Genomic DNA, 13,581 nt, shown 5'->3' on the forward strand with positions numbered 1-13,581 from the left:
AAGAACTGTGTGCACCAGATTTTTTACTGGTGCACTCAGTTCAAGGGGCGTGCGCCAACATGTTGGACTTGCCAACATAAATGTGGCGGCCGGGGCGAATGGCTGGCAAGTGCAGCCCTTGGCACACTGTGGTCACAGTGCTTGGTATGGGGACCGGAGGGCAACCCCTTGAGTGTCTGTAGGATGAGTCCCTGAGTAATGGATGGGGAAGCCCGTGGTAATAGGCAGCCGGAAAGGTGCACCGGCCTGATAGTAGATGCAGGCTGGCTGGTTCAAGTGGTGGAAGCTGCAGTTCTGGGCTTAAGTCTCCGGACTTGCCCTGTGTGCCAGGCATTAGGGCTGAGGCACTAGAAGTTCCTGGGATGAATGGCTGTGGAAGCACTGAAGGTGTGCTGCTCACTCTGTCTCCTGACTGACTCTAAGATTGAGTCTCTCACTCTGACTGAACCATGTGCAAGGACAGACCATCTCTCATCCAGCAGGGGTTTTTATACTCCCCCTGGTCAGGTGGTAGCCCCTCTCCAATCACCTCCCAGTTTGCATAACAGACACAGCATTGGACAATTACATACACCAGTTAACTGTTGCCTTGCCAGGAAGTATCTACAGCTGCAATTACACTATATTCAGATTCTAGAACCTTCCTAGAGAGGTGATCAATCTCCCTAACAGCTCCTGACCTGAGGAGGGCGCTATTCACAACTACCACAGGGGGGTTGCATCTGTAAGAGGGCACTACATTTTTATATATACCTCTGTAAGGGGGCACAGTATATATCTATATCTTTCTATAAGTGGGCACAGAATATACCTATATCCCTCTCTAAGTGGGCACATTAGATATCTATATCTCTCTTAAAGATATGGATAGATCTGAGTGTATATAAATCTCTCTGTAAGGGGTTACCGTATATAGATCTATATTCATCACCAGGGTGTATGTATATGTCTGTATTCATTATGGGGGATACTGTATGTAAGTGAATTGGAGGGCTTTGTAAATATGTAAATTAATTTGGAATATTGTATATATGTGGACAGGGACCCTGGTATTTATGTATGTTGTTTTTTGCTATATTTATATATTGAGCTCTGTCTTGGTTCTGTATTTCTGTATGGCGTTTCTCTGGGTATGTATTTATGCACTGCACTATTACAATAAATCATAATAAATAATGTTTATATTTTTATAGTGTGGGCATTTTTGCATGCCATAAATAGTTGATATTTTCATGTTCATTATTATTTTTTATATGTGTTCTACATCCAAAGTATTGCTACCAGGCCTGAAACTCATCTGGATAATGGGCAAAGTAATATTATAGAAAAACGTGTGTGCATAGTGTAAATGAATGGTACTGTGTGTACTGCATATATGTAAAGGTGATTGCTCATGTAGTGTAATCCTGCTGCTTTTTCTACTCCATATTGAATATTTTCTACACAGAATGTACTGCAGGGAGGAATGCACTGAAAATCTTCTGCAAATTTTCTTTGTAGGTGCTACTACTCTTGTAATACATAAAGATTCACCAAAAGTTATGATTCTGATGTGGATACACAGCGGATTTTAATTCTCCTTTTGACACAAGAGGAATTTGGTGTAGATCTTAAGCAAAGACGAATCATCTTTAGTTATTTAGCGGCTTAAAATTTGTAGCACTTTACAGATTCTGGGGAACAAATACAAATCAAATAAGACATTTCAGAGTAATAACAGTGATATGGAACAATAAGAATCAGAGCCCTGCTCACATGAGCTGACAGTCTACAAGGAAGAAGGGGATGACACAAGAGGTATAAGAGCTTGTATAATGGTCCAGTCTATATATTGTTTTATACACACAGTACTGCGGTTAAAGTTTTATTGTGCTGTTTTAGTCGTCCTGTTTGGTTTTCAATGGTGTTAAGTTGACAAACACATTTGGTCTGTGAAATAAAACTGGCATTTTTTTTGTCAATGGAGACATTGTAAGTGGGCTGGTTGGTTTTTATTCCTAGTCTGGCTTTGTCTATTACTGTATTTCACGTTAAGTTTACTGGAAATAAGCTACAATGATTTCCTGAGTGTTCCACAGAAGTTTTTGTGGAAAACAAATGAGCACTTTTTCTGGCACCGTTCATGTCTTTTTGTTTGAACCAAAGCCAAGATTGGTTTCTTCTCTTACCCAGTGTATTCCCTGTTGGTTTCAATGCAAAAACTGCATAGTAAACTGCAATATTGGCAAAAATGTGTTAACACAGTACAACATGAAAGTAGAAAAAAAATTGGGGCACATTTACTAAGAATGTTGTAACTGCACTAAATGTGGCTTGCGTGTGTATAATCAGGGCCGGATTAAGGGTGGTGGGGGCCCCTGGGCACAAACTGGTGGGGGCCCTTCCAACAATGTTTTTTGAAGTATAAAGCCTGCCAGACTCTTTAGTATATAGCCTGCAGCCCCCTGTAGAATACAGCCACCAGCTCCCTGTAGTATACACCCACAAGCCCCCTGTAGAATTTAGCTGCCAGTCCCCTGTAGAAAATGGCCACAAAATAATAAACTTCATACTTACCCTCACCTTCCCTTCCAGTGATCCCATGATGCTCTTCCTCACTCTTCAGGCAGCCGCCGGCCACTGAAGGCACAGCTGCCATCGCTGGGGGAGATTGCTGATGCACTGTTTTGGCAGCAGCATGTAGTGATCAACTGACTGTTGGAAACTGGTGGAGGCCCCTTAAAAAGTGAAAGTGGTGGGGGCCCGGGGCTAGAGCCCCAGGAGCCCCTCCTTTAATCCGGCCCTGTGTATAATACAGGGTGCGCCAGATTCATGATTACTGGTGCCCGATCTTCGTGAATCTGGTGCTTCCTGAACCGGCTCGATAGAGAGCACCACTGTTTTCAGGTTCAACATAGGGCGTGCAACCCACTTCTGTTGGACTTGCATGTTAAATCTGTCGCACAGTCTGCCTGAGCACCGGAATGCCCCCTAATTTGTGTTGCATGGTACCTAGTGCAGCTGCGCCACAAAAGGGTCACGTGTGACACAACTGTGGTGCAGACACTTCTTAAATACCTGTGCAAGTCTGACAGAAAATTGGCACAAGGACCTCGGTAAATGTGCCCCATTGTGTTAATTTTTGCTGTAATGCTTATGGCAAGAACCCAATAAAAACCTTTCACCAGATTTTACCCCACTAAACTACCAACCCCCTCAGGTATAGTATGAAATGCCCTTTCTAGAATTCCTCTTTTATTTGAAATATCACCTGTTTACCTATGAAATATATCCTCTAAAGTCACATACAAATGAGCAGAGAAGAGTCATATTTGCATTAGGTTAGTCAAGTTAAGAGGCTGCAGTGAAGTGTCTCTTCAGACATCCCTATACCTAGACGCATGCTGGTGTCATAGTAAAAATAAGAATCTCATCTTTCAGATTGAATTAGGTTTGTGGTTCTGTGGTATACAGAATTGGAGGCACAGGTAATTAAATAAACAGCAGGTATTGGATCTTTATCTGCAGCTCGCATTTTTAATCATGTATTTTACTGTCTGTATCTCTGGTACTGTAGATCACATAACCACAAGCTTGATGTGATCTGAAAGATGAGATTCGTTTCCTTAATACGACCCCAAAGGCAGCTTTCTAGAAAATACAGAACCAAAGATAGGAGCATCTGAATTGACATTCCCCCTGCAGCCTCTAAACTTGACTTATCACAGGCAGATATGACTCGTCAATGCTTATTTTCACATGACTTTGGAGGAGATTTTTTATAGGTAAATAGGTGAGATTTCACACAAAAGAGGGGATTCTAGAAAGGATATTTCATATCCTACCTGGGGGGATAGTTGTTTAATGGTGTATAATAAAATGACATCTCTGACTCGATATAAAACATTGTCCTTCCAGACAGCAGCCGCAATAGTACTGATGTCATTATGGTTCCCATCACTGAATAGTGATGTCTCTTTTTGTCATTGCCATAGTTACAAATTAGAGATGTCACACATAGGCCAGTTTAGAAAGCCCCTGGGACCCCCTAGAGGACACTTATGACCATGGCAGTGGTCAATATCATTCACTCTATTAAAAGGCCAAATAACATAGCTTTTGTCAGGTACAATGCCAGCCCCATTATAGAAATCTGGCGGACCCTTTTGTAGTCATTGGGAAACCTTTACCATTTTAGAGGTAAAATGGTAAAATTGTGCCGCAATCAAGTTTTTTGCGATATTTTACTCTAAAAAAAGTTGCACAGAGCCATTCACAGAACAGGAACATAGAAGCTTAAACCAACAGAATTATCATTCACATGTGAAGCAACTTTAGATAAAAATCTGACAGTCAGTGGAGCTCCATGGACAGTCATAGAACTGTCCCAAAGAGCCTACCTAATGATAAATATACCCATAGGGGCTCATTTACTAAGGGTCACAATGCTCACTTTCATTGGACTATGCGCCCTTTTTGGGGATTACACGGCTTGCACAGGTAATTAGCTTGTGTCTGCGCTGGGATTTTGGCGCACACAATCCTTTTGTGTCTCAGCTGCGCCAGATTTTTTATGCGACAATTTAGAGGGCATGCCATCAGATGATCTGACTGATTCATGTTTGTGGCAAGTCCAAGCATTTAGATGCACCAGTAAAAAGATGGTGAACTCCGGCGGACCTGAGCAGGGAAGCGACACATGCAGGATATAGGGCGCACGATCTTAGTGAATCGCGGCACAGTGCACTACAGGGGGAATGTAAGTAGGTGTGCCCCATTGTTTCTGCCAGGTCTTTATAAAGTCCAATAAGTAGTGAATCAGTTATTTTCGTTGCTCCCATAACAAATTGAATCAATGAAAACAAGGTAGAAGTCTGACAGGATACATTGCATCAAACTCTCAGCTGTGAGAAGTAAGAAAAAATGTACAGATGTGAATAGAATTGAAAACAAGCAGAAATCCACAAATGTATCAAGGAGAATGTATAATAGGAAGCCGAATCCATCTTTATTATATAATAATTATGCTTTTTTACATAAAACATGGGGATTCTTATAAGATAATAGATGCTCTGGTTACTATAAGAAAATGTTGCAGTGTGTACTAGAGTCCCTTTAAGGGATTGGTGTTGGTGTCCCTAATAGCCTTTCAGGCATGGCTCCAAAGGAACCTCCAGGTGCTGATCTCATGATCATAGCGTAAACCTCTTCAGACCGATCCTGGAGTTTGTCAGAGTTTACTTTCAATGCAAACACACAACGTAATGGCACAGACCCTGGATACTAATTGCTCCATATCCCTGTTTTCCATAATCCCTAAAAGACAACCTAGACCTTTCATAGATTGTTATATTCACCTAAATTATCGGTTCTCTCCTTGTAATGAGATCTGAGCCTGTCAGCCATGGATGCAGCATAGTTTCTGAGAAGCGTTACGCCTTAGTATAAGCCTCTCTGCTGCTTTTTCTTAGTCACCCATTCAGATGAGAATTCTTTCCAGCCGCCAAGTCATTCCTATATACTGCATGTCACAAATCAAAGTATTTCCTTGCCTGTTCTATGTCCTGCACTCAGGCGTGTTTGTGTCTAACTGTGATCCTGCTACCATGTTCCTAAGAGATTTTACAACCGACACGTGTTATCATTAGTTACTTTCCAGTCCAGTGAGACTAGGCCTCCATGGCGACTTTGCTCACATGATAATCGCAGTAGAATCGCTCATTGTTAACTGCAAACAAATGTCAGAACTTCATCATTCATGCAATTGGCGCAAGGTACTTGATTTTCTCCAAACATAGAAACACAGAGGTCAGGTAATTATTGCAGTACACTACAATTGGGCTGAAAACGCACAAACATGCACGGTCCATGAATCCGGGACTATGTGGTGGCTGGATTTCACGGACCAAACACTTTGGGGGACATGAATCATTATTTCTGCTAGTCAGATTGTCTAATTTTTACAACTTTTGTCGTTTTTGTGACTTTTTTGCGACTTTTTACTGTCTGACTGTGAAGGCGTACTGTTTTCAAGTACGCCTTAGCTGCCCCTTGTGCAGTGTGCCTTATGTATCATTGTTTGCCAGATGTTCTGTGCAACTTTTCACTGATGTATCACTTTTTTGGTTTATATTGCGACTTGGTCCAGGGCAGGTGCAAAGGAAGGATTTTTTTCATGGACCTTATTTAACATGTAAATTGGAATTATTTCACACTCTTTATATTTTTAAAATTTTGCACAGTAAACAGTTTTTTTTTAAATTCAGAAATTTTTAGCAGTTACCGTATATACTCGAGTATAAGCCGACCCGAGTATAAGCCGAGACCCCTAATTTTACCACCAAAAACTGGGAAAACCTATTGACTTGAGTATAAGCCGAGGGTGAGAAATGCATTGGTCACAGACCCAGCCAAGTATAAAGCCAGCCAGCCCCCTATAATATACAGCTTGCCCCCAGTAGTATACAGCCTGCCCCCAGTAGTATACAGCCTGCCCCAGCCTGCCCCCAGTAGTATACAGCGTGCCCCCAGTAGTATACAGCCACCCCAGCCTGCCCCCAGTAGTATACAGACACCCCAGCCTGCCCCCAGTAGTATACAGCCACTCCAGCCTGCCCCCAGTAGTATACAGCCATCCCAGCCTGCCCCCAGTAGTATACAGCCACCCCAGCCTGCCCCCAGTAGTATACAGCCACCCCAGCCTGCCCCCAGTAGTATACAGCCACCACAGCCTGCCCCCAGTAGTATACAGATACCCCAGCCTGCCCCCAGTAGTATACAGCCACCCCAGTAGTATACAGCCACCCCAGCATGCCCCCAGTAGTATACAGCCACCACAGCCTGCCCCGCAGTAGTATACAGCCACCACAGCCTGAACAACAGGAGAATCAGGAGGGGAGAGAGAAGGGAGGTGAAGGTATCAAACCTATATACCAAGTAAGTCCAGATCCATGTGGTACGTAATAAAGTGTGGGTTGGACCGGTATGGTAAGTAACACACCAAAGAGAGGCTTCCCATGAGCATACACAAAAACAAAAGGTACCCCTTTGAGGAGGGACAGGGAAAGAGAGGTAAAAGGAAGCACTATGAAAGACCAAATTGAGTCTGAATAATTGCAGTAAAAAATACTTTATTAATGACCATTTAAGACATAATGATAAAAGCAGGATGAGAATCCTCAGACAATGCTGAGGGGGAATGACAGTGCAAGGCGGCGACAACAAATGAGAAAGTCGTCACCCCGGGCAGACATAGGAGGAATTACACATGGACAAAGCATGCACATGTAATAGGTAAGGACAGAAGGTACATATAATGAAGGCAACAGGTGTAAAGTGGCACACAGCTGCTAACATGCATAAACATAGGTAATGTGCACAAACAGGTAGAGATAATACCTTACCAATGAACAAAAGGATAGATGAAGTGGACCTCCACTGTCCGGGATGGCGATATCCCCGACGCGCGTTTCGGCTCGTAACAGAGCCACCACAGCCTGCCCCGCAGTAGTATACAGCCACCCCAGCCTGCCCCCCAGTAGTATACAGCGTGCCCCCAGTAGTATACAGCGTGCCCCCAGTAGTATACAGCCTGCCCCCAGTAGTATACACCCTGCCCCCAGTAGTATACAGCACTGCCCCCAGTAGTATACAGTCAGCCCAGAATTAAAAAGAAAAAAACAACTTATTTACTCACCCTCCGGTGGCCCCGATGCGCAGCGCTGCTCCCCCGATGTCATCGCGGCTCCTCTTCTGGCTTCCCGGTTCCTCTTCTTGCTTCCGCGCCATCTTCTGTCTTCTTTAACATCGTGTTGTTCTCTCCCGTGCGGCGCCTAGTATGACATGCCCTGCTGACGTCATACTAGGCGCCGCACGGGAGAAGAACAATGGCGGCGCCCAGCACGATGTTAAAGAAGACAGAAGACGGCGCGGAAGCAAGAAGAGGAGCCGGGAAGCCAGAAGAGGAGCCGCAATGACATCGGGGGAGCACCGCTGCGCATCAGGGCCACCGGAGGGTGAGTATATAAGTTGTTTTTTTTTGTCCATTTTTAATTATTTTTTACAAGTATTGACTCGTGTATAAGCCGAGGGGACGTTTTTCAGCACATTTTTTGTGCTGAAAAACTTGGCTTATACACGAGTATATACGGTACATTTTTTTTTAATTTATTGGTTACTTCTAAGGGCGCGGTCACACTTAGCGTTCTAATTGCGCTTTAATTGCATTTTGAAACCAATTACAACAGCTGAGGAGAGGGGATTTGCCCTATATATATAACCCCCTCACATGGTTTGTATCCTCTCCTGTATATAACCCCTCACATGGCTTGTATCCTCTCCTGTATATAACCCCCTCACATGGCTTGTATCCTCTCCTGTATATAACCCCTCACATGGTTTGTATCCTCTCCTGTATATAACCCCCTCACATGGCTTGTATCCTCTCCTGTATATAACCCCCTCACATGGCTTGTATCCTCTCCTGTATATAACCCCCCTCACATGGCTTGTATCCTCTCCTATATATAACCCCCTCACATGGCTTGTATCCTCTCCTGTATATAACCCCCCTCACATGGCTTGTATCCTCTCCTGTATATAACCCCCTCACATGGCTTGTATCCTCTCCTATATATAACCCCCTCACATGGCTTGTATCCTCTCCTGTATATAACCCCCTCACATGGCTTGTATCCTCTCCTATATATAACCCCCTCACATGGCTTGTATCCTCTCCTGTATATAACCCCCCTCACATGGCTTGTATCCTCTCCTGTATATAACCCCCTCACATGGCTTGTATCCTCTCCTATATATAACCCCCTCACATGGCTTATGTCCTCTCCTGTATATAACCCCCCTCACATGGCTTGTATCCTCTCCTGTATATAACCCCCTCACATGGCTTGTGTCCTCTCCTGTATATAATCCCCTCACATGGCTTGTATCCTCTCCTGTATATAACCCCTCACATGGCTTGTATCCTCTCCTGTATATAACCCCCTCACATGGCTTGTATCCTCTCCTGTATATAACCCCCTCACATGGCTTTTATCCTCTCCTGTATATAACCCCCTCACATGGCTTGTATCCTCTCCTGTATATAACCCCCTCACATGGCTTGTATCCTCTCCTGTATATAACCCCCTCACATGGCTTGTATCCTCTCCTGTATATAACCCCCCTCACATGGCTTGTGTCCTCTCCTGTATATAACCCCCCTCACATGGCTTGTATCCTCTCCTATATATAACCCCCTCACATGGCTTGTATCCTCTCCTGTATATAACCCCCCTCACATGGCTTGTATCCTCTCCTGTATATAACCCCTCACATGGCTTGTATCCTCTCCTGTATATAACCCCCTCACATGGCTTGTATCCTCTCCTGTATATAACCCCTCACATGGCTTGTATCCTCTCCTGTATATAACCCCCTCACCTGGCTTGTGTCCTTTCCTGTATATAACCCCCTCACATGGCTTGTATCCTCTCCTGTATATAACCCCCCTCACATGGCTTGTATCCTCTCCTGTATATAACCCCCTCACATGGCTTGTATCTTCTCCTATATATAACCCCCTCACATGGCTTGTATCCTCTCCTGTATATAACAGCCCGTGAAGCTACAGCAATGAGGTCATCTGGAAAGAGGCCATTGATAGTAAATATAAGGTTACCACAGTCACGGTGCCTGGATCTGTGTGTTAGTGTGCCTGGTTTTTTCATGCTTGATTTTGATTGTAGATTTCCTTTGATTTGTGCCAATAGGATGTCCTTAATGAGTTAATGAGTTACAATATTTAATGAAGTGATGAACAACTGATTAACAATTATTTCTTATCTTGGGGAAAATACCTGCATTTCTGATACATTTTTCAATGACATCATCAGGAGGAAGATAGAAATACTGAAACTACTATTAAACTATATTAATTAGGTTACCAACTGACAGATGGGTGGCCCTGGGCTGGGATAGGCAGCTTGCCCCTGTCTTTTTGACAGCAAAGAGCTAAAAATAATTAAACTACGGTAATTTGGGGGGGATGGAGAGGAAATGTTAAGTTCTCATTTAAATCAGTTGGACAATACCTAAATAAAAGATGCAAAAAGTTGGGAGTTGCTAATGGAGCTGGTTGAGAGCTTTACAGGGAAAATAATTGAATCTTTTATTTTTAGTTTGTAAGTCAATACGGAAACAGGGGTATCTATTAAGTTTTTTTGGTATTGCAATGTACTAAACATGCCAGTTTCATAGACATTAACCTAAATGGTACAACCAATGGCAATCCTTGGACAACCTGAAATCTGAAAACCTGTTAGGTTAAACTGTTATGATGGGATTATCTCCAATGAGGGATGAGGGCAGTTAAAGCATGACCCCAGTTGTGTGTAACAGTCAGCTTCTGCTGATGATTGTGAGGGTGTGCTGGCAGTACCCACTTGATCTGCATTAGCTATATATCTGGTCTTGAGCACTGACTGATCTCTCTTATGATGGATATGTTATGGGGTTAAAACTAGTGTTGAGAGCCGAGTGACGTCACTGGCTCTCGATCCAAAGGGGAGGAACACAACGAAGATGGAGGCATGCATAATTAAGTGTCGGAGCTGCGCGGAATCGTCAGGGTGACGTGAGTGAAGCGCCAAAGCCTAATTTGCATAGATTATAAAATCCTTTTTTTGCCTGAACTATTGGCTTTTGTCCCTAAACAAAATATGTCCTGGGATCAGCGGTACAGAGGCCAGAGGGTGGTGTGAGGAGGTCATTTCGGCCGGGATCCAGTGGTAGATTTACTTTAAGGGAGGGGGTCCCTTCAGTAACACCCAGAATTCAGGCTGTCAGGGTACAGAGGTGGCAAACAGTAGAGTATAACAAAAAGCAGAGGTGCTGGTGAGTACAGTAAAGGAGACAGAGGGTTGCTGATGCAGAAACAGATAGAGCCAAGGCTGTGAGTGTTTGGAGAAGTCATGTTACGCAGGACAGAGCTGCGAGTATCTCAGGGTCACCCATATACAAGAAACATGAGCCTGAGAACCCAGTTGCAGCCGGTAAGTGTGTGATACTTTCGCAGCTTTGCATCCTGGCACCTTCCTCCGCTCTTTCTTCTCACATACCCTGTGTCTTCTCTGTGGGACTTAGGCGCCAAGGAAGTGTAAAGTATTCTGTTTGCTTGCTCATCAGTTCAATAGTTAATACAGTCAGCTCTCGCTTCCAGTCTTCTGTCAAACACAGACCTTCTCCCCCCCTTTGACTTGGTTGAATGTGACAACAGAGCTATATTGAGCCAGTAGGAGGGGTTCTGGGATGAGCTGGAAGGGGGGTGTTGTGGAAAGCATAAGATCATACAAGCATCTCTGAATAGTGACAGCTCATCCTGGCTCTGAACTGTAGCTGAACACACTAAACCTACCTGTGTGTGTTTGTGGGAGGTAGGTGATACCCTACTCCTCCTGATCTTCAATGTGCACCCCAAAGTTCCCTTGTGTTTCTCCTAAGTCGCTCTCAGGCAAGCAAAGGATGACATAATCCTCCAGCTTTTTCCAGCTCAGTTAGTGATTCTTATCTGTAGCATAAAGAAACATGTCTGTGCCAAACCATCCCCGACCCTCTCTCTGCCTCCTACAAACCAGGTCATTTGCTCCGCAAACCTCCTCTCTGCCATATTTTGTGTTCCTTACCATCTAACAACTTTTGAGGTGAGTAATGGGTGATATTCACACTCTCCTGCCTATAGTTATGAACAAGCAGCTGTTGTCAGTCCTTATGTAAGTGTTGGTTTGGCGGTAAACTCTCTGTCATTTTGTTATTTTATTCATATGCTGGAAATGAAGGTGCAGCGGAGGCCATTTCAGTGGAAGCGGTGTTGTACTTCTTATGATATCTGTATGTATCCAGTGTGATGAAACATTAATGTAACATGGAGAACAAATGAATTATTTATTGAAACATTTAAAGGGCTATAATAACAATATATACAGTGAAAGCAATGGTAAGTGAGGCAGAGCTTTGCTGGACCGTAATAATTGGGGCAGTGTATCCATGCGTTATTATTATTGCTTATTCGTCTTGCTATAGAGAACAATAGAAACCATATCGCCGTACCTGATAGCATCACCTAATGTATCATAGCAGAATATATTACTATTACAGTAAAACTCTATATGACTTAAAGACAACATGACCAAAATGGTAAAAGTATTGCGGTATTAACATACAGTATGTTCCTTACTTTGTATGGTAGCTACCATAGATTTATTGTCAATGGATGAATTCCAAAACAGGGTTTGGGTTTTTCTACAGAATTAAAGTACATATTTGATTTTTTTTCATTTTTTTACCATTTTCAAGAACTATGTTTTCTGTTAGTAAATAGAGACAATTGTTTAGCTGAAAATCTTTCCTGATCACATCCATTAAATGTAAATTTAATAGCTTATATTCACTGACAGGATGCAGAGTTGATTTACAAAGTATATTACAATAATAATAATCTTTATTTATTTAGCGTCATCATACTCCGTATCGCTTTAGAGCTTACACTCTATAAGAATGAAGGTGTGACACAAGAGTTATAAGAGCTTGTATAATGGTCCATGGTCAAAGAGACTGAAGTGAAGCCTGTAGCTCGGTATCTGGTTTTTGGCGGATAACAGCTAAGAGGAGTGCACAGAAAGGGGATTGAAGTTTCATACAGTTAGGGAATGTGATAGGCTGCCCAAAGAGATGGGTTTTAAGAGCAAGTTTGAGCTTTGGAGGGTTGGTATTTGTCTAAAAATCAGGGGAAAGGCTTTCCAGAGAATTGCTGCAGCTTGGGAGAAGCCTTGAGACTTAAGTGAGAGGTTCGAAAGAGAGAGTTGAAGTTTCATGCAGTTAGGGAATGTGATAGGCTGCCTAAAGAGATTAGTTTTAAGAGCAAGTTTGAGCTATGGAGGTTTGGCATAAGTCCTTCAATTTAATTGCCCTTTATATGTGAATAGAACAACAAATGTAGATGTCAAAAAATCTAAACTATTTAACACACCTTTTAAGTAGAACTAACTTAATGCATTAATAGTTTGCAGGCTCACAAACTGTTAAATGATGAATTCCACTTCCAAAACTGATGAGCAGCAACAATTGTTTCCCTGATGCCAATGCAATTTTCCTCCTACTTATTATGCCTGGCAAACTCCCAAAACTTCTGCTTTGATAGAGGTGGTCACACTTGCTGATGTCAAAGCCTTATGGTTTCCTCTCTTCTTAATTCATATGGAAGCAGTACGGGTAGATTTCATTTTTCCAACATTGCTTCTGTATTTTACCCTATCTTTTATCACATAAATCATGAAACTCTAAAATGTTGGAAGTCAAGACAACAAAGATTTTCTAGGGACTGGATGACATTAATTTGCACTTTGTCTTTCTCATGACTAAATATTGCACATTGAACCACTGTATGTTATATTAATTTGCTTCATATATACAGAAAAAAACAATAAGGGCCATTCCTATGTGGCAAAATGTGTTTATTTCGAGTAAGAATCAATTATGATCATCTGTACGGGGTTGTTTTTGTACCAGACACATGGATTATTGCAAGCCTAACTCAGAGGGTGAAGG

At 42.8% G+C, this 13,581-nt stretch overlaps 1 protein-coding gene across 4 annotated transcripts in view; it reads left to right on the plus strand.

Annotated features, from left to right (window-relative positions):
* The window catches only part of KCNH6 (potassium voltage-gated channel subfamily H member 6), a 150,695-nt gene that overhangs the window by 114,961 nt on the left and 22,153 nt on the right, over positions 1-13,581 (plus strand). Inside the window, exon 1 of one of the 4 annotated variants that reach the window (XM_072111179.1) lies at positions 10,619-11,030. The exons of the other annotated variants lie outside the window; for them this stretch is intronic. Coding sequence (XP_071967280.1) covers positions 10,950-11,030 — 81 coding nt within the window. The 5' untranslated portion in view covers positions 10,619-10,949. Of the gene's footprint in view, positions 1-10,618; positions 11,031-13,581 lie in introns of those variants that run through there. 4 annotated transcript variants of the gene reach the window in all.

The sequence above is a fragment of the Engystomops pustulosus genome, chromosome 6 (assembly GCF_040894005.1).
Source record: "Engystomops pustulosus chromosome 6, aEngPut4.maternal, whole genome shotgun sequence".
Taxonomy (NCBI): domain Eukaryota; kingdom Metazoa; phylum Chordata; class Amphibia; order Anura; family Leptodactylidae; genus Engystomops; species Engystomops pustulosus.